At 55.1% G+C, this 18,824-nt stretch overlaps 3 protein-coding genes across 3 annotated transcripts; 1 reads left to right on the top strand and 2 right to left on the bottom strand.

The window, feature by feature from the left end:
* Positions 1–561: 561 nt before the first annotated feature.
* PSPN (persephin) lies at positions 562–2,009 on the top strand. The gene is made up of 2 exons (XM_025368809.1): positions 562–1,459; positions 1,541–2,009. Exons 1-2 carry the CDS (start codon positions 1,312–1,314, stop codon positions 1,861–1,863), a joined length of 471 nt encoding a protein of 156 aa, XP_025224594.1. The 5' UTR covers positions 562–1,311; the 3' UTR covers positions 1,864–2,009.
* ALKBH7 (alkB homolog 7) lies at positions 1,907–5,051 on the bottom strand. Its single transcript, XM_025368808.1, has 4 exons — positions 4,073–5,051; positions 2,753–2,926; positions 2,540–2,664; positions 1,907–2,346 (listed from the first exon to the last, which is right to left on the bottom strand). The coding sequence occupies exons 1-4, from the start codon at positions 4,274–4,276 to the stop codon at positions 2,184–2,186; spliced, it is 666 nt and encodes a 221-aa protein (XP_025224593.1). The 5' UTR covers positions 4,277–5,051; the 3' UTR covers positions 1,907–2,183.
* A 2,709-nt stretch (positions 5,052–7,760) lies between these two features.
* On the bottom strand, positions 7,761–16,995 carry CLPP (caseinolytic mitochondrial matrix peptidase proteolytic subunit). Its single transcript, XM_025368807.1, has 6 exons — positions 16,681–16,995; positions 16,512–16,583; positions 15,939–16,035; positions 13,200–13,387; positions 11,456–11,561; positions 7,761–8,127 (listed from the first exon to the last, which is right to left on the bottom strand). Exons 1-6 carry the CDS (start codon positions 16,876–16,878, stop codon positions 7,955–7,957), a joined length of 834 nt encoding a protein of 277 aa, XP_025224592.1. The 5' UTR covers positions 16,879–16,995; the 3' UTR covers positions 7,761–7,954.
* Positions 16,996–18,824: the final 1,829 nt, after the last annotated feature.

Below are 18,824 nucleotides of genomic sequence, written 5' to 3'. Positions count from 1 at the left end.
GGAGTGAGCCACCATGCCAAGCCCAGGCTTTTCTTTCCATCTGAAAATTATCTCAATAAGCACTTCAGGAAGAAAAACCACATCATCATCGTCGACGCAATCCCCCGTGGATGGAGTTGCGGTCACTTCCAGTCTTTCCTAATACGAAGAAGGCATCGGACGTCCCTGTGCCAGCTGTTTCATTGGCCTGTGTGGGAGGAACCCCACACACAGGGCTCCTGGGGCAGAGGGTGTAATTTACAATTCCCCAGTAGCAGCTGCTCATCCAAACAGCTGCTAGCATTTTACACCCCCACCAACAGCACGGGGGCGCGCCTGGGTCACACACGGGCTGTGTGTGAGGGTTTTCTGATTTTCACCAATCTTGTGGGTGATTAGGGTCAAGTACCCCTTCGGACAATCACAAGCTGTTTGCTTGTTTTTGCATTCAAAGCTACGGGTACTGCGTTACACTCTGTAAGTACCCATTTATTTCCTCACCAAGCTGAGTAGGACGGGTTCTGAGGAGCTCCCCTGTACCGGGAAGGGGACTGGGCTCACACAGGGCTGGGTATGGAAGCCTGGAGAGCCCTTATCCTCACTGGCTGCATCATGCTAGACATTACCATGACCTGGACGGCCTCCATCACCCCAGGGGCTCTGACACGCTCAGATCCCAGGATGGGGCTGCAGTTATGGGGGTCTTAGGTTGGCCTTCCCGAGACAGGCGTCCCTGTCCCCTTATGTCCCCACCCTTGGCTGTCCCCAGGCCTCTCCCTTTTCCTGTTTTGATGCTGGCTCAGCCAGGCCCGGAGACAGGGGCATGATGTTCTAATCCTCCCGGCGGGAGCCACCACGGAGAGTTCCCGTGGCCTGGGTCCCCTGCCAACCCACCTTTCCCAGCACTCACATACGCCCCACCTGGCACATGATACATGTGGGGGCTCCTGAGCCCCAGCACCCTGACTTAGTGGGGGAGGGACCCCAATGGGGTCCCACGAAGCCCCCCGACTTCTGCTCCAGGCAGCAGGTCGGGGGAACACCAGTTGCCTGCCCTGGCTGCCAGCACAGCACTCGTAAATCAGGGGGTGTCTGGGGCGTAGGAAATGGGTGTGTGGAATGTCGGGGTGGGGTAGGCTGGGGGTGAGCCCTTAACTCTTAGAGGGGTGGGGTGTGGGGCAGGAGATGCCTGGATCCCAGGGTGCGGGAGATGGGCTGGTGCAGACGTGGGGCCTCCTGGCTGCAGGGGCCGGCAGTGAAGAGGTTAGCTCCTAGCCCAGGCAGGGCATAAATTCGGGGCACAGCTCCCACCCTCAGGACCTGCCCATCACAATGGCTGTGGGGAAGGTCCTGCTGGGCTCTCTGCTGCTTCTGTCCCTGCAGCTGGGACAGGGCTGGGGCCCTGATGCCCGTGGGGCTCCGGTGGCCGATGGAGTGTTCTCGCCTGAGCAGGTGGCAAAGGCTGGAGGGACCTGGCTGGGTAAGAACCCCCAGGGACCCTCTGTGACTTCCCAACTTCCCCCAGCCCTGACCCTGCTGTCAGCACCCTTCTCTCCCACAGGCACCCACCGCCCCCTCGCCCGCCTGCGCCGAGCCCCGTCCGGTCCATGCCAGCTGTGGAGCCTGACCCTATCGGTGGCAGAGCTGGGCCTGGGCTACGCCTCAGAGGAGAAGGTCATCTTCCGCTACTGCGCCGGCAGCTGCCCCCGTGGTGCCCGCACCCAGCACGGCCTGGCGCTGGCCCGGCTGCAGGGCCAGGGCCGAGCCCACGGCGGGCCCTGCTGCTGGCCCACTCGCTACACCGACGTGGCCTTTCTTGACGACCGCCACCGCTGGCAGCGGCTGCCCCAGCTCTCGGCGGCTGCCTGCGGCTGTGGCGGCTGAGAGTGCCCGGCCTGGCAGCCAGGAGCTGCAGTGCTGGGGGAGCTCGGCTGACTTATTTATTGGAGACTTGGATGCACAGACAACAAGGAGGGGAGTGGGCTGGGGTGACCAGCAATGAATGCAATAAAGGACACCACTCTCCCGGCCTTGTGACCTTGACCGTGTGTCCAGCCGGCCACACCTGGAGCTCCCTGTGGGCCAGTGCCATCCTGGGTTCCCCTGCAGATCCCGGCCCCAGCAAGCAGCCACTGCAATATTCCAGTTAGGCTGTCCACTCCCCAGCTTTATTCACAAATCCAGTGTCTGTAGAAAGCTGGCGGTCAGCAGGCTGGGGGCAGCTGTCCAGACTCCCCTGGCCCCATGCCCTCAGGGAGGGAGCGGCAGATCACGGAGATGCGCCGGCCCCGGGGAATCCGGCGCTCCCCAAAGAAGGACTCTTCGTCCCGAAGGATCTCATGGGAGAAGTCATAACGGGCTGAGTCCCTGCAGGAGGAAACAGGCTGTGACTGGGTGCAAGGAGGGCAGCCCCTGTTCCAGGCAGACTTGGATTCCAGCCCCCTGCTGCCTCCCACACAGGCCCTGGGGTAAGGGCTTCTTTGGGGAGGGCTGGAGTGAGGGAAGGTACCCAGGGCACTGGGGGGGTGGATGGCACAATCAGCTGCCTGGCTGGAGGTACCTAAGGATGTAGAGGGAGCCTGGCTCCAGCAAGAGTTCCAGCCACTCTCCCGGGTTCTGGGTGTGCACCAGCCGCATAACGCTGGGAGATAGGAGAGACAGGCCGGCGATGGTGGCCCCGCAGAACTGCAAAAGGGGCGCGGGGATGGGTCAGGCTCTGGTCTGGCCTGCCTACCCCCTGGCTGGGAGTGCCAAGGCGTAGGCCTCTGCCCACCTTGATGCTGTCCACGTGGGGCTTGATGTAGCCGCGGGCTTCCAGGTCCAGCACGTGCACGGAGGAGAGCAGGGTCTGGCCGGGGCCAAAGGCGGCCGCCTGCACGCGCTGCAGGATGGCCCGGCTGGCTTCTGACCAGCGCGACTTCTCTGTCTCTCGGAAGCCGTGGATGGCCTGCACAGAGAGCTTGGTCAAGCCTGGGAGCTCCCAGAGGGAACAAGGAAATGGAGGCATGGAGGGGCAGAAAACAGGGCAAGGGGCTGGTTTCCCTAATGTGACTCTCCACCCTGCCCTCAACTCAAACTCCCCTAGCCCCCCAACCATGGCCCTACCTAGGTGTGACCTCAGCCCTTAGTACTCACCCTGAGGCTACAGTTTCAGATCCCCAGTGCTGGCCCGGCCCCAATATTCAATTGGCTGAGTCTCCCTACAACTTGACCCCACCCAAGTGTCCTGTCTCTGTCTCTCATCATCTGGTTCCACATCCGTTTCTGATCCTAACCTTGGTCCCAGATCGCAAAAGTGCTCTCCCTGACCCCAGTGTCCTCATCCCCCAGGTCCCACCCCTCCCACAGCCTGAGTTTCAGCCCAGCTCCCACCATAGCCCAGCTCCCAAATCCCTGCTCTAGCTACCGACCCCAACAAGGCCCTGCCCCATCCCAGCATGTGTGTCTCCCCCATCTCCGCTCACAGCCTGGTTCTGCCATCACTAAACGACTTTCCCGGTCCCCAGCCCCAGCATGGCCCCAACCCATCTATGCTCTTGACTCCTCGGACCCCGCCCCAAGCTTGGTCCCGCCCTATCCATGCGCACGACGACCTGACCACGCCCCAATCCCAACCGCCACGCTCTACCGCCCTGTAACTGCTGCCGGCGTATAATCGCACCCCAATCCCACTTCCGACTCCCTGGCCCCACCCCCACCTAGCCACGCCCCCACGCTCGACTGAGCTGTAACCGCCCCCCAGCGTGACCACGCCCCATCCCAGCAGAGGCCCCCCACTGTACTCGCCCCCAGCGTGGACACGCCCCGTCCGTACGCTAGACTCCTGTTCCCGCCCCCAGAGTGTCCCCACCCCATCCCTGCGCTGGTCTCCTTTGTCCCCGCCCCAGCGTAGCCCCGCCCCAACGCTAGACTGCACTGTAACCGCCCCCAGTGTAACCCTGGCCCATCCCAGCGCTCATATCCTCTGTCCCCGCTCCAAATCCCCGCTCTAGGTACCGCCCCCAGCGTGTTCTCGCCCCATCCGGTGCTCCACGTCCCCAGGCCGCGCCCCCGACGAGCCCCCGCCCCTCGCCCCCCGCGCTGCCAGTCTCACCGCGTCCCAGTGATCGTATTCGTAGCGGCGGCGGCGCAGCTCGGGCTCCAGTTCTCGGCTCAGCGTCTCCTCCTCGGCCGTGCTCAGGAAGCCAGGCCGCACCACGGCCGCGTCCCGCAGGCGGCTCAGCACGGAAGGGCCCGAGCCTCGCACCCAGCTGGGCCCTGGCAGCGTCCGCAGCGCCAGCAGCCCAGTCGCGGCCATAGCCCCGGAGCGGGGTCATGGGAGAGGCCAGGGTTGGGGAACGCCTCCGCCAAAAGTCATTGGCTGTAACTGCGCCAGACGCCTCCAGCGATTGACCTCCCTCGGAGTCCCGCCTCTCCCTCATGTCTATTGGTTGCTGCTAGACTCGCCTTCACAAGCTATTGGCTTCCTTCCAGAACCCGCCTCCTCTCTTGAGCTTATTGGGCGCCACCTCCTGCCTGGCTTACACCATTGGCTGAGTCGGAAGTCCGTCTGCAGCTTAGCACCGCCTTTTTAATGATGAAAGAGAAAACGTACAACCCAGGTGTTGCTTGACCAAGACCTCACAAGGGGATATGGGCAGTATCTGGTCTGAAGTCCGGAGGTCACGGGGACTGGGGCCAAGGCCACAGTTATGGAGTCGACTAGTGCTAGAGGTTAAGGGCAGAGTACAGTGAGGCCAAGATAAGGGTCCGGGGTTAGAGGACTGACGTCAAGGCCACGATTATGTGTGTGGTGGGGCCAGCTATTCAGTTAGGGCTTATGGTCAAAGGTCAAAGCAAGGCTTCTTCATTCATTTCCCTGTCTCCGTATTACTTTGCTTTAGGTTTGAAAATGGCATTATGGTTGTCTTTTTGATTCCTCGGCCGGGCGTGGTGGCTCACGCCTGTAATCCCAGCACTTTGGGAGGCCGAGGCGGGTGGATCCCCTGAGGTCAGGAGTTCGAGACCAGCCTGGCCAACATGGTGAAAACCCGTCTCTATTAAAAATACAAAAAATGAGCCGAGCGTGGTGGCGCGCGCGCCTGTAATCCCAACTACTCAGGAGGCTGAGGCAGGAGAATTGCTTGAACCCAGGAGGCGGAGGCTGCAGTGAACCGAGATCCCACCACTGCACTCCAGCCTGGGTGACACAGCAAAACTCTGTATCAAAAAAAAAGAAAAAAAAAGTCCTCGTATTTTACAAATGCAAACTGAAAAAAAAATATTTACAGATGAAAAGATCTCTGGGATTTGCTTCCACATAAATCCAGGCTGTGGAGGCAGGGAGGGGTTCGGGTAGGGAAGAATCACATTTGACCATGAATTAATTGTTGAACTGGTGTGATAAGTACGTGGGGTCTCATTACCCTGTTTTCTCTACTTTTATTTATATTTATTTTTATTTATTTTTGAGACAGTCTCACTCTGTTGCCCAGGCTGGAGCACAGTGGCACGATCTTGGGCCCTGGAGATTTGCAACCTCTGCCTCCTGCGTTTAAGTGTGATTCTCATGCCTCAGCCTCCCAAATAGCTGGGATTACAGGCATCAAACCGCCATGCCCAGCTTTTTTTGTTTTGTTTTTCAGACCGAATTTCCCTCTTGCCACCCAGGCTGGAGTGCAATGGTGCGGTCTTGGCTCACTGCAACCTCAGCCTTCCAGGTTCAAGCTATTCGCCTGCCTTAGCCTTCCACGTAGCTGGGATTACGGGCAGCTGCCACCACACCTGGCTAATTTTTGTATTTTTAGTAGAGATGAGGTTTCGCCACATTGGCCAGGCTGGTCTCAAACTCCTGACCTCAGGTGATGCGCCTGCCTTGGCCTCCCAAAGTGCTGGGATTACGGGAGTGAGCCACCATGCCTGGCCTATATTTTTTTATTATTTTTTTACAGAATAATAATAAAATGTTTTATTATTTTCTCCCTCTATTGCCCAGGCTGGAGTGCAAGGGCAGGATCGTAGCTCACTGCAGCCTCGAACACTTGGGTTCAGGTAGATCCTCTTCCCTCAGCCTCTCAAAGCTCAGGGTACTTTTCTATGTATTTTTAATGTCCATAATGCAAAGTGCAACACTGTAACTGCTAAGCATAGCCCGCCCCCCTCCCGAATGCTTGAATTTTGAAAACTATTGACCCCATTTCTCCCTCCGGCTACATCCGCCCCCCAACTCCCTGCTCCACTTAGTGTAGTAATCATTACACTATCGAGGAGATAGTGTAATTCCTCGAAAGACTTGTCTATGTCTGATATTTCCTCCTATTCTTTCTGGATGCACTCCAGCCTGGCTTTTGGCTCCCACAGTACCAGAAATGCCCTGATTTAAGGCCACCAGTGACATCCACAGCACCGAATCCAATAGCCATCTCTCAGTCTGACTGGTAATTAATTAACCTACATGCTAATGCTGCCTACATTTTTATTTCAACCTCTTGACCCTGATGTCGAGGGACATAACAAACACCAGGTATAATATATCCAAAATCAAGTCCCGATCCCTCCCCAAGCCTGTTCCTTTCCCTACACTTCCCATCTCAGGTGACAGGTCTCCATCTTCCTGCTTTGGGCCATCAGTTCGGAGTTTCTGGAAACTGCTCTCTGTCACATCCCACCTAGCTAGAATCTGACTTTGTCTCACACTCGGCCAGGCCTGCCATCAGCTTTCATCTGGATTACTCCAGCTCTCCTAACTGCTCTCCAGTTTCCGTCCAGGGTGCACTCCTCAGGAGTCACAGTCATCCTTATTTTCCTTCCTCTTCTCAAAACTCTCCATGTTTCACCTCCCTCCTTTTAGATGTCAGGCCTTTTATGATCTATTCTCCTCAATCACCTCCACTTTTTTTTTTTTTTTTTTTTTTTGTGGACAGAATCTCACTCTGTTGCCCAGGCTGGAGTGCAGTGGTGTGATCTTGGCTCACTGCAACCTCTGCCTCCCGGGTTCAAGCACACCACCATGCCTGGCTAATTTTCACCTCTACTTTCTGATCTCATCTCCTCCACCTTCCCTCAGCCACGGGCCTCCTCATAGGTCCTCTCACATGCCAGGTACTGCCCTGCCACAGGGCCTCTGCACTGGCTGTGTCCTCTGCCTGGACACAGGCTCCATCCCTCCCCTCCTTTGAGGCTTTGCTCAAACACCACCTTCTCAGTGAGGGCTTCCCTGATTACCCCATAGAAAACTGTAACACACTCACCCTCACACTTGCATGCCACCTTTCCTGTGTTTTTTGTTTTTTTTGACAGTCTTGCTTTGTTGCCCAGGCTGGAGTGCAGTGGCGTGATCCTGCTCACTGCAACCTCCGCCTCCTAAGTTCAAGTGATTCTCCTGTCTCAGCCTCTGGAGTAGCTGGGATTACAGGTGTACCATGCCCAGCTAATTTTTGTATTTTTAGTAGAGACGGGGTTTCACCGTGTTAGCCAGAATGGTCTTGATCTCCTGACTTTGTGATTCACCCACCTCGGCCTCCCAAAGTGCTGGGATTACAGGCATGAGCCACCGCGCCCGGACTTTTTTTTTTTTTTTAAATAACTGTCTACTGCCACAAGAATGGAACTCTTTTGAGGATGGTTGCTTGTGTCTTCTTCACAAAAGAACACTGCCTGGAATATAGGATACGATCAGGAGAATCTGCTCAAGGAAGACATGGCTTACCTCTTCGGTTCAGGACAAAAACACAAGGGGCCTGTGAAATACAGATGTGTACATGCCATCGTCGTGCAGAGAGGGAGGGTGTCCCAGACGCAGAGCAAAGACCACAAAGATTTAATTTAAAATCACAGTGTCTCAGCTGGAATGCCCTGTCCATAGGGGGCACCCTTGCAAATTAAAAGTTCCTCAAGGGGCCCCTCCGGGCCCAGCAGCAAGGGGTGAGCAGGGCCCAGCTGGGGGTCTGGCTGGCCTCTGGCCCCTTCATGTGATTCTGGAGAGGAGGACCAGCTCTCAGGTGCTAGCTGGAACAGGTTCTGCTGCTGGCGCTGCTTCTACAGGCTCCTTCTGCACCAGCGTGGGCTCATCCTCACCATCCTGGGGAGGGTGGACCAGAACCTTGTCTAAGATGCCGAACTCCTGGGCCTCCATGGGGCTCATGTAGCGGTCCCTCTCCATGGCAGACTCTGGTGGGGAAGCAGGAGGTGATACACATTAGGGTAATAGCAGAGACCTGGGGCCAGGTCTGGTTCGTGTTTTGGCCTGAATGGTTGTGCCCATCACCCCAAGTCCGTATGTTGAAGCTCCAACCCCCAGTGGGGTGGGATGGGATTTGGAGACGGGGTCCTTGGGAGGTCTTTAGGGAGAGATGGGGTCGGGGCCCTCTGATGGGATTAATGGCCTTATAAGAGGAGACACGAGTGCACTTGCTCTCTCTCCACCATGTGAAGACACAGGGAGAAGGCGGCTGTCTGCAAGCCAGGAAGAGAGCCCTCACCGAGAACCACATCAGCCGGCACCCTGACCTTGGACTTCTCAGCCCCCAGAACTGTAAGAAATAAATCGCTGTGGAGGTCTGTGGTGTTGTGTTAAGCAGCTCAAGCTGACTGAGATATGTCCTCATTCTGCAGTGCCTCTGTTTCCCCTAGGTAGCAGTAAAATACCAATTTCAATTTTGTTTTTTAAAAAATTGTTTCTGGGCCAGGCACGGCAGCTCACACTTGTAATCCCAGCACTTTGGGAGGCATGGCCAACATGGTGAAACTCTGTCTCTACTTAAAATACAAAAATGAGCCAGGCGTGGTGGCAAACACCTGTAATCCCAGCTACTAGGGAGGCTGAGGTACGAGAATCACTTCAACCTGGGAGGTGGAGGTTGCAGTGAGCTGAGACTGCACCACTACCCTCCAGCCTGGGTAAAAAAGTGAGACTCCATCAAAAAAAAAAAAAAAAAAAAAAAAAAATTGTTATTGATGTATTATATACACCCAGGAAAGGACATGATTCGTAAATGTCTGGTGGGATGGATTTTTGGACTGAACATACCCTACAGGACCAGCACCCAGACCAAGAGATGGAATATTGCCAGCACCCCTGAAACCCTACTTGGGCCCACAACAGTCACGAATCCTTGCCACCCCCTCCCCATGCCCCAAAGCAACCACTCCTCTAACAGCATAAATTAGCCCTGCTTGTTTTTATGGTTTAAATAAATGGAATCACAGAGTGTTTATTCCTCTTTCATGCAACATTATATTTGCAAGATTCATATGTGATGCTGTGGTACATTCACTTTTTTTTTTTTTTGAGACAGGGTCTTGCTCTGTCGCCCAGGCTGGAGTGCAGTGGTGTGATCTTGGCTCACTGCAACCTCCGCCTCTCAGGTTCAGGCGATTCTCATGCCTCAGCCTCCTGAGTAGTTGGGATTACAGGTGCGCGCCACCATGCCCGTCTAATTTTTGTATTTTTAGTAGAGACACGGTTTCACCATGTTGGTCAGGCTGGTCTCGAACTCCTGACCTCATGATCCACCCGCCTCGGCCTCCAAAAGTGCTGATATTACAGGCATGAGCCATGGCGCCCCGCAAAATTTTTTTCTTTTTTTTTTTTTTGAGACACTCCGGAGTCTCGCTCTCTCGCCAAGGTTGGAGTGCAGTGGCGTGATCTCTGCTCACTGCAAGCTCCGCCTCCCGGGTTCACACCATTCTCCTGCCTCAGCCTCCCGAGTAGCTCGGACTACAGGTGCCCGCCACCACGCCCGGCTAATTTTTTGTATTTTCAGTAGAGAAGGGGTTTCACCATGTTAGCCAGGATGGTCTCAATCTCCTGACCTGGTGATCCGCCCGCCTCAGCCTCCCAAAGTGCTGGGATTACAGGCGTGAGGCACTGTGCCCGGCCTATTTTTTTAATGAGATGGGGTTTCACTATATTGCCCAGGCTGGTCTTGAACTCCTGAACTGAAGTGATCCTCCCACTTCAGCCTCCCAAAGTGCTGGGATTGCAGGTGTGAGCCACCGCACCTGGCTTCATTTTTTGATTTTCATAAAATTATGGCTGGGCGTGGTGACTCACACTTGTAATCCCAGAACTTTGGGAGGCTGAGGCAGTTGGATCACTTGAGCTCACGAGTTTGAGACCAGCCTGGGCAACATGGTGAAACCCCATCTTTACAAAAAATACAAAAAATTAGCCAGGCATGGTGGTGCATACCTGTAGTCTCAGTTACTGAGGAGGCTGAGTCAGGGGAATTGCTTGAGCCCAGGTGGCAGAGGTTGCAATGAGCCGAGATCATGCCACTGCATTCCAGCCTGAGCGACAGAGCCACACCTTTCTCAAAAAAAAAAAAAAAAAAAAAAAAAAAAAAAAAAAATTAGCTCACTGTAACCTCAAACTCTCATATTCCACAGATCCTCCTGCCTCAGCCTCCTGAGTAGCTGGGGACTAAAGGCATGAGCCACTATGCCTGGCTAATTTAAAAAATTTTTTTTTTTTTTTTTTGAGACGAAGTCTCGCTCTTGTCCCCCAGGCTGGGGTGCGATGGGGCAATCTTGACTCGCTGCAACCTCCGCCTCCCGAGCTCAAGCAATTTTCCTACCTCAGCCCCCCCCGAGTAGCTGGGATTACAGGCGCCTGCCACCAGACCAGGCTAATTTTTGTACTTTTAGTTGAGATGGGGTTTCACCATGTTGGCCAGGCTGGTCTAGAACTCCTGATCTCAGGTGATCCACCCCGCCTCGGCCTCCCAAAGTGCTGGGATTACAGGCGTGAGCCTCTGTGCCCAATTTTTAAATTTTCTACGGAAATGGGGTCTCCGTATGTTGCCCAGGCTGGACTTAAACTCCTGGGCTCAAGTGATCCTCCTACCTTGGCCTCCCAAAGTGCTAGGATTACAAATGTGTACCACCATACCTGGCTAAGCTGATTTTTTTCTTTTATTTTTTGAGACAGTCTTGCTCCGTCACCCAGGCTGGAATGCAGTGGTGCGAACTCAGCTCACTGAAACCTCCACCTCCCAGGTTCGAGCGATTCTCGTGCCTCAGCCTCCAGAGCAGTGGGGATTACAGGTCCCCACCACCATGGTCAGCTAATTTTTATATTTGTAGTACAGATGGGGTTTCGCTATGTTGCCCAGGCTGGTGTTGAACTCTTGGCCTCAAGTCATCCACCTGCCTTGGCATCCTAAAGTGCTGGGATTACAGGCGTGAGCCACCACGCCCAAGGATATTTTTAAAGGGCTTAGAACAGTGTCTCTTGGCTGCAGGCAATTCTGCCCACCAGGGAACACTTGGTGATGTCTGGAGACATTTCTGGTTGTCACAGTTGGAGGAGAGTACTGGCGTGGAGTGGCTGGAGGCCAGGGACGCTGCCACACATCCTGCAGTGCCCGGGATGGTCCCATCCCAGAGAATGATCCAGCCCTGAAAGTCCACAGGGCCCAGGCGGAGAAGCCCTGGCTTAGAATAACACCTAGTCCGCCTGTGCACGGACCAGGATGAAATAAAGGAGGGTGCTCACCGATCACCTGCAGGCTCTGTTTGGTGTGCTTGGCATAGATGTTATAGAGCTGCTTCTTCAGCTTCATGATCTCCTCTGCCTGGATGGCAATGTCTGTGGCTTGGCCCTGAGGGACGTCCAAGGGGAGCGAGGGGGTAAAGGTTGGCGTCAGTGTCAGCCCCTCACAGGGAGGTTGGAGGTGGTACTCAGGAGCCCTCCCTGGGCTTTGGGCTTCTGGTTTGAGGTTGGTGGGTTGGGGTTGTGTAAATCCCCTGATATCCTGCTTCAATCTTGCCACCCACCACCAGGAAAGCTTTCTGACTGGATTAAGTATGTTTTCTTATTTTCTGCATCTGAAGCCTTGCAGACTGGGAGGAACAGTGTCTCTCTGTCTTGCATTAGCTAAACCTTTTTTTTTTTTTTTAAGAGATGAGGTCTTGCTAGGTTGCCCAGACTGGTCTCAAACTCCTGGCCTCAAGTGATCCTCCCATCTCGGCCTCCCAAAGTGCTGCGATTAAAGACATGAGTCGTCATGCCCAATTGTAATCCTGCTTTTTTTTTTTTTTTTTTGAGACAGGGTCTTGCTCTGTTCCTAGGGCTGGACTGCAGCGGTGCAAGATAGCTCATCGTAGCCCTGACCTCTCAGGCTCAATCCTCCCACCTCAGCCTCCTGAGTAGCTGGGACCAGAGGCAAGCATAACCACGCCTGAGTCATTTGAAAATTTTTGGTAGAGATGGGGTCTCACCACTGCCCAGGCTGGTCTTAAATTCTTGGCCTCAAGTGATCCTCCTGCCTTGGCCTCCCAAAGTGCTGGGATTACAGATGTGAGCCACTGCGCCTGGCGGAAGCTAATTCTTTTTTTTTTTTTTTTTTTTTTTTTTTTGAGACGGAGTCTCGCTCTGTCGCCCAGGCTGGAGTGCAGTGGCCGGATCTCAGCTCACTGCAAGCTCCGCCTCCCGGGTTCACGCCATTCTCCCGCCTCAGCCTCCCGAGTAGCTGGGACCACAGGCGCCCGCCACCTCGCCCGGCTAATTTTTTGTATTTTTTAGTAGAGACGGGGTTTCACCGTGTTAGCCAGCATGGTCTCGATCTCCTGACCTCGTGATCCACCCATCTCGGCCTCCCAAAGTGCTGGGATTACAGGCTTGAGCCACCGCGCCCGGCGGAAGCTAATTCTTAAGAGAGAGCAAACAACTCCTGAGTGTACTTTCTTTTCTTTTCTTTGTTGTTTTGAGACAGAGTCTTGCTCTGCCATCCAGGCTGGAGTGCAGTGGCACCGTCTCCGTTCACTGCAACTTCCACCTCCTGGGTTCAAGCGATTCTCCCGCCTCAGCCTCCCGAATTAGCTGGGATTACAGGTGCGCACCACCACGCCCAGCTAATTTTTGTATTTTTAGTAGAGACGGGATTTCACCATGTTGGCCAGGCTGGTCTCGATCTCCTGACCTCAAATGATCCACCTGCTCTGGCTTCCCAAAGTGCTGAGATTTACAGGCGTGAGCCACCATGCTAGGCCTTTTTTTTTTTTTTTTAAATAGAGACGAGGTCTCATTATATTCCCCTGGCTGGCCTCGAACTCTTGAGCTCACATGATCCTTCCACCTCTGTCTCCCAAAGTGCTAGGATTACAGGCCTAAGCCACCACACCCAGCCCAGCCTGCACATTTTAAGACATCCTCTCCCACACCTGACTTCCACCCAGTCAGTCCTTCTGTCTAGACCCTGTCCTGAATCCTGACAGCAGCTCGTGTGTCTGGCACTCACCCGGGCCCCTCCTGAGGGCTGGTGGATCATGATACGGGAGTTGGGGAGCGAGTGGCGCATGCCCGGGCTGCCGGCGGCGAGAAGCAGGGAGCCCATGCTGGCGGCCTGGCCCACGCACCAGGTGCAGATAGGGTTGAGGATGTACTGCATCGTGTCGTAGATGGCCAAGCCCGCGGTCACCACACCACCTGTGAGTGGGGGAGCAAGTGAGGGGCTGGACCAGCTCCCCCAACCCTTTTCCTATTTCATCTCCTAACCCTGGGGAGAGTGGAACAGATGCAGCCCCCTTCCTTTTTTAAAAATTAAGACCGCCGGGCACAGTGGCTCCTGCCTATAATCCCAGCACTTTGGGAGGCTGAGGCAGGTGGATCACGAGGTCAGGAGATCCAGACCATCCCGGCTAAGACGGTGAAACCCCGTCTCTACTAAAAATACAAAAAATTAGCCGGGCATGGTTGCGGGTGCCTGTAGTCCCAGCTACTCGGGAGGCTGAGGCAGGAGAATGGCGTGAACCCGGGAGGCGGAGCTTGCAGTGAGCCCAGATCGCGCCACTGCACTCCAGCCTGGGCGACACAGTGAGACTCTTGTCTCAAAAAAAAAAAAAAAATTAAGACTGGGTTTCACTGTGTTGCCTAGGCTGGTCTCGAACTCCTGGGCTCAAGCGATCCTCCCAAAGTGTTGAGATTACAGATGTGAGCCACCACGCCTAGCCAGAAGCAGCTATATATATATATATTTCGAGACAGAGTCTCACTCTGTCACCCAGGCTGGAGTGCAGTGGTGCGATCTCGGCTCACTGCAATCTCTGCCTCCCGGGTTCATGCAATTCTCCCGCCTCAGCCTCCCGAGTAGCTGGATTACAAGTACGCCACCACGCTCGGCTAATTTTTTTTCTTCTTTTTGAGACGGAGTCTGGCTGTGTTGCCCAGGCTGGAGTGCAGTGGCGCGATCTCGGCTCACTGCAAGCTCTGCCTCCTGGATTCACTCCATTCTCCTGCCTCAGCCTCCCAAGTAGCCGGGACTACAGGCACCCACCACCATGCCCGGCTAATTTTTTTGTATTTTTAGTAGAGACGGGGTTTCACCATGTCAACCAGGATGGTCTTGATCTCCTGACCTCGTGATCTGCCCGCCTCGGCCTCCCAAAGTGCTGGGATTACAGGCGTGAGCCACTGTGCCCGGCCAATTTTTGTATTTTTAGTAGAGATGGGATTTCACCATGTTGGCCAGGCTGCTCTCAAACTCCTAACCTCAAGTGATCAGCCCGCTTCGGCCTCCCAAAGTGCTGGAATTACAAGCGTGAGCCACTGCGCCCGGCCTAGAAGCAGCTCTTTAAAGCAGGGTTCACCAACACAAATGCTTCCAGGGGTTGGCAGGTGACAAAAACAGGTGACACGGGCCAGGTGCAGGCAAAAGGGAGAGTGCTTGCTTTACAGTGTGCTGACTCTTGCCACATGTGCCAGTGGACCCACGGGACCAGATCTACTAAATTTCCAAGAGAAACTAGAAATCAGGGCCGGGCGCGGTGGCTCAAGCCTGTAATCCCAGCACTTTGGGAGGCCGAGACGGGCGGATCACGAGGTCAGGAGATCGAGACCATCCTGGCGAACACGGTGAAACCCTGTCTCTACTAAAAAAATACAAAAAAACTAGCCGGGCGAGGTGGCGGGCGCCTGTAGTCCCAGCTACTCGGGAGGCTGAGGCAGGAGAATGGCGGGAACCCGGGAGGCGGAGCTTGCAGTGAGCTGAGATCCGGCCACTGCACCCCAGCCTGGGCGACAGAGCCAGACTCCGTCTCAAAAAAAAAAAAAAAAAAAAAAAAGAAACTAGAAATCAGGCCAGGCGTAGTGGCTCATGCCTGTAATCCCAGCACTTTGGGAGGCCGAGGTGGGTGGATCACTTGAGCTCAGGAGTTCGAGACCAGCCTGACCAACATGTTGAAACCTCATCTCTACTAAATACAAAAAATTTGATGGGCATGGTGACACATGCCTGTAATTCCCAGCTACTTGGGAGGCTGAAGCTGGAGAATCGCTTGAACCCAGGAGGCAGAGGTTGCAGTGAGCTGAGACTGCGACACTGCACTCCAGCCTCGGTGACAGAGCGAGACTCCATCTCAAAAAAAAAAAAAAAAAAAAAAGCCTCAATTGTAAGTGGTCAATCCAAACTGACTACTTTTTTGGGGGAGGGGAAAAATCTACCAATTATTATTATTATATTTGAGACGGGCTCACTACAGCCCCCGACCTCCTGGGCTCAAGTGATCCTTCTCCCTCAGCCTCCCGAGTTGCTGGGACTACAGGCACGCGCCACATCTTTGTACTTTTTTTGTAGAGATGGGGTCTCACTATGTTACCCAGGCTGGTCTTGAACTCCTGAGCTCAACCAATTCGCCCACCTCAGCCTCCCAAAGTGTTGGGATTACAGGTGAGAGCTATCGTGCCCGGGCTAAAATCTACATTTTTTTTTTTTTTAAAATCTACAATTTTTAAATGTTAGCCGGGTCAGGTTGGCAGAACAGTATGTGCAGGATCAAAGAGGCCACATCCTGACTTGTGAACCGAGGCTCAAAAGCCAGCAACAGGCACCTTTTGGCGGTTTCAAGCCACTTCTGGAACTCTGACGCTCTGCACCCTTTCCCAGAGACAGAACATCCCTGACCCGGGATTCTGGTCCCCTGAGTCACCCGTGCGCCCTGACGAGCGCCCCTGGCACCTAGGAAAGCCCCTGCTTGCTCACCAGGGCTGTTGATGTACATGTGGATGGGCTTCTTGTTGCTCTCGGACTGCAGGAAGAGGAGCTGTGCGATAACAAGGCTGGCAACGCTGTCATCGATCTGCAGGTGGAGAGGGCAGGGGTGTTCCCAGATTCGGGGCGGGGAGAGAGAGTTTTAAGGCTGCTGGGGATGGGTCAGAGAACAGGAAGGGGGACCAGAGCCCAAATAAAAGGGGTGGGGAAGAATTTAGGACCCAGAAGCGGATGGGGAGAGAGTAGTGGCTAGGACCCAGGCGGGGCTCAGGATACAGGAAAGGAAAGGGTCAGAACACCTGCGAAGAGTCTTGCCCCTAGGAATGAGGAGAGCGGTGCCAGGTGTCAGGAAGGCAGTGGGAGCTCAAGAGGCGAGGAGCAGAGGGGAAGAGGTGAGGAGCGGGTGGGGAGACCGGGAGCCAGGAGGGGAGTCAGAAGGAGAGGGAAGGGGGTTGGAAGGGGAGCGGAGCCTGGGGAAAGAAAGTCTGGGGCCGGGGAAGGAGGGGCGCAGGGGGTCTGGGCAGGCGCTTGGGAGAGTCCTGGGGAGGGTCCCGGCGCGCTCACCGGGCCCATGACGCACACGATGCGCTCCCGCAGCAGCCGCGAGTAGATGTCATAGGCGCGCTCGCCGCGACCCTGAGGGTAGAAAGATGTAGGTGAGGGGTCGCGGGCAGCCCCCCGATCCTCACCCAGCCCGGAGCCCCCGGGCCGTGTCCCCGCCCGGCCGCCGTACCGTCTGCTCCACCACGATGGGAATGAGCGGGAGAGCCCGGGCCGCCGTCGCGTGCAGGCTCCGCTGCAGGGCCAGGCCGTTTTGGGGTGTCCGCTGCGGCGGCCGCTGCGCTGGAAAGTGAGCGGCGAGGCGAGGCCCCAGCGCGGGGTACCTGCATGCCGCCACCCGGGCCCCCCCCACTAATATTGCGGGCCACATCCCTCCACACGCCCCGGTCGGCTTCCGTCCGATGGCGGAACTACAACTTCCGGCGTGCTTTGCGCCTAGGAGCGCGCTCGCTAGGCCGCCCACTTCCGGGAGTGTGGGCGGGCGCCGTTAAGGGTGGGGCGGGGCTAGGATCGGAACCTGAAAGGGAGGAGCCAGTGAAGTAAATAGAATGGGCGGGGCTGGAGAAGCTTTAGAGTCTACAGTTCGAGTCCCCTTACCGACCAATTCGTCTTCGTTTTCTTTTTTCTCTTTTTTTGAGACGAAGTCTTGCTCTGTCACCCGGGCTGGAGTGCGGTGGCACGATCTTGGCTCACTGCAACCTCTGCCTGCTGGATTCAAGCCATTCTCCTGGCTCAGCTGCCCCAGTAGCTGGGATTACAGGCACACACCACCACACCCGGCTAATTTTTGTATTTTTAGTAGAGACGGGGTTTCACCATGTTGGCCAGGCTGGTCTTGAACTCCTGAGCTTGTGATCCTCCCACCTTGGCCTCCCAAAGTGCTGGGGTTACAGGCATGAGCCACTGCACCTGGCCTTGTTTTCTACTGTTTCTGCTTTATTTTATTTATTTTTATTTTTTTTGAGAGAGAATCTCACTCTGTGGCCCAGGCTGGAGTGCAGTGGCACCATCCTAGCTCAATGCAGCCTCAAATTTCTGGGCCCAAGCGACCCTCCCTCCCACCTTGCTCTCCAGAGTAGCTGGGACTACAGCTGTGCACTACCACATCTGGCAAATATATATATATTAGAGATGGAGTGTTACTATGTCACCCAGGCTGGTCTCAAACTCCTGGCCTCAAGTGATCCTCCCACCTTGGCCTCCCAAAGTGCTGGGACTACAGGCGTAAGCCACCACACCCCACTTATTCCTTATTTTAAAAATAGCTGCAGGGGGGCCGGGCGCGGTGGCTCAAGCCTGTAATCCCAGCACTTTGGGAGGCCGAGGCGGGTGGATCACAATGTCAGGAGATCGAGACTATCCTGGCTAACATGGTGAAACCCCGTCTCTACTAAAAATACAAAAAAACTAGCCGGGCGCGGTAGCGGGCGCCTGTAGTCCCAGCTACTTGGGAGGCTGAGGCGGGAGAATGGCGTGAACCCGGGGGGCGGAGCTTGCAGTGAGCCGAGATCGCGCCACTGCACTCCAGCCTCAGCCTCCCAAGTAGCTGGGACTACAGGCGCCCGCAACCGCCCCAGGCAAGTTTTAAAAAAAAAATAGCTGCAGGGTTGGGCACGGTGGCTCACGCCTGTAATCCTAGCACTTGGGGAGGCCGAGGCGGGAGGATCACGAGGTCATGAGATCAAAACCATCCTGGCTAACCCGGTGAAACCCCGTCTCTACTAAAAATACAAAAAATTATCCAGGCAAGGTGATGGGCACCTGTAGTCCCAGCTACTCAGGAGGTGGAGGCAGGAGAATGGTGTGAACCCCGGAGGTGGAGCTTGCAGTGAGCCGAGATCGTGCCCCTGCACTCCAGCCTGGGCGGCAGAGCGAGACTCCGTCTCAAAAAAAAAGAAAAAAAAAAAACAGCTGCAGTGTTCCCACAGCTCATCTTGGAAGAGGAGTCCCAGAGAGGACTTAGCCTGGATCTTGGCCTTGAAGAGCTTCCAGCCTGCTGTGGCCGACCTCCTCATTCATTTTTTGGCCACCTGTGGAGTAGAGCGAGGGACCCCAGTCTGTGGGAGCCCAGAGAAGGGTGTTGCGGATTCTGCCTGGAGATCAGACTGGAAAGCTTTCCTAGGAGAAGCGGGTATTGGAATTGGGCTTTGAAGGATAAGTAGGAGTTTGTTAGCTGGGGAAAGGCATTTCCAGCAGAGGAAAAAGAATGGGCAAAAGGGTGGAAGTAGGAAGATTCCTGGTAATGTTGGGACTTCTGGTTTTTTGCCACACCTTCTCAAGGCAGATTTTTTTGCATCATTCAGTTCAATGTCACTA

This window comes from Theropithecus gelada, chromosome 19 (assembly GCF_003255815.1).
Source record: "Theropithecus gelada isolate Dixy chromosome 19, Tgel_1.0, whole genome shotgun sequence".
Taxonomy (NCBI): Eukaryota; Metazoa; Chordata; class Mammalia; order Primates; family Cercopithecidae; genus Theropithecus; species Theropithecus gelada.
Note: the sequence above shows the minus strand (reverse complement) of the source record. Positions and strands in the feature narration are given on the sequence as shown.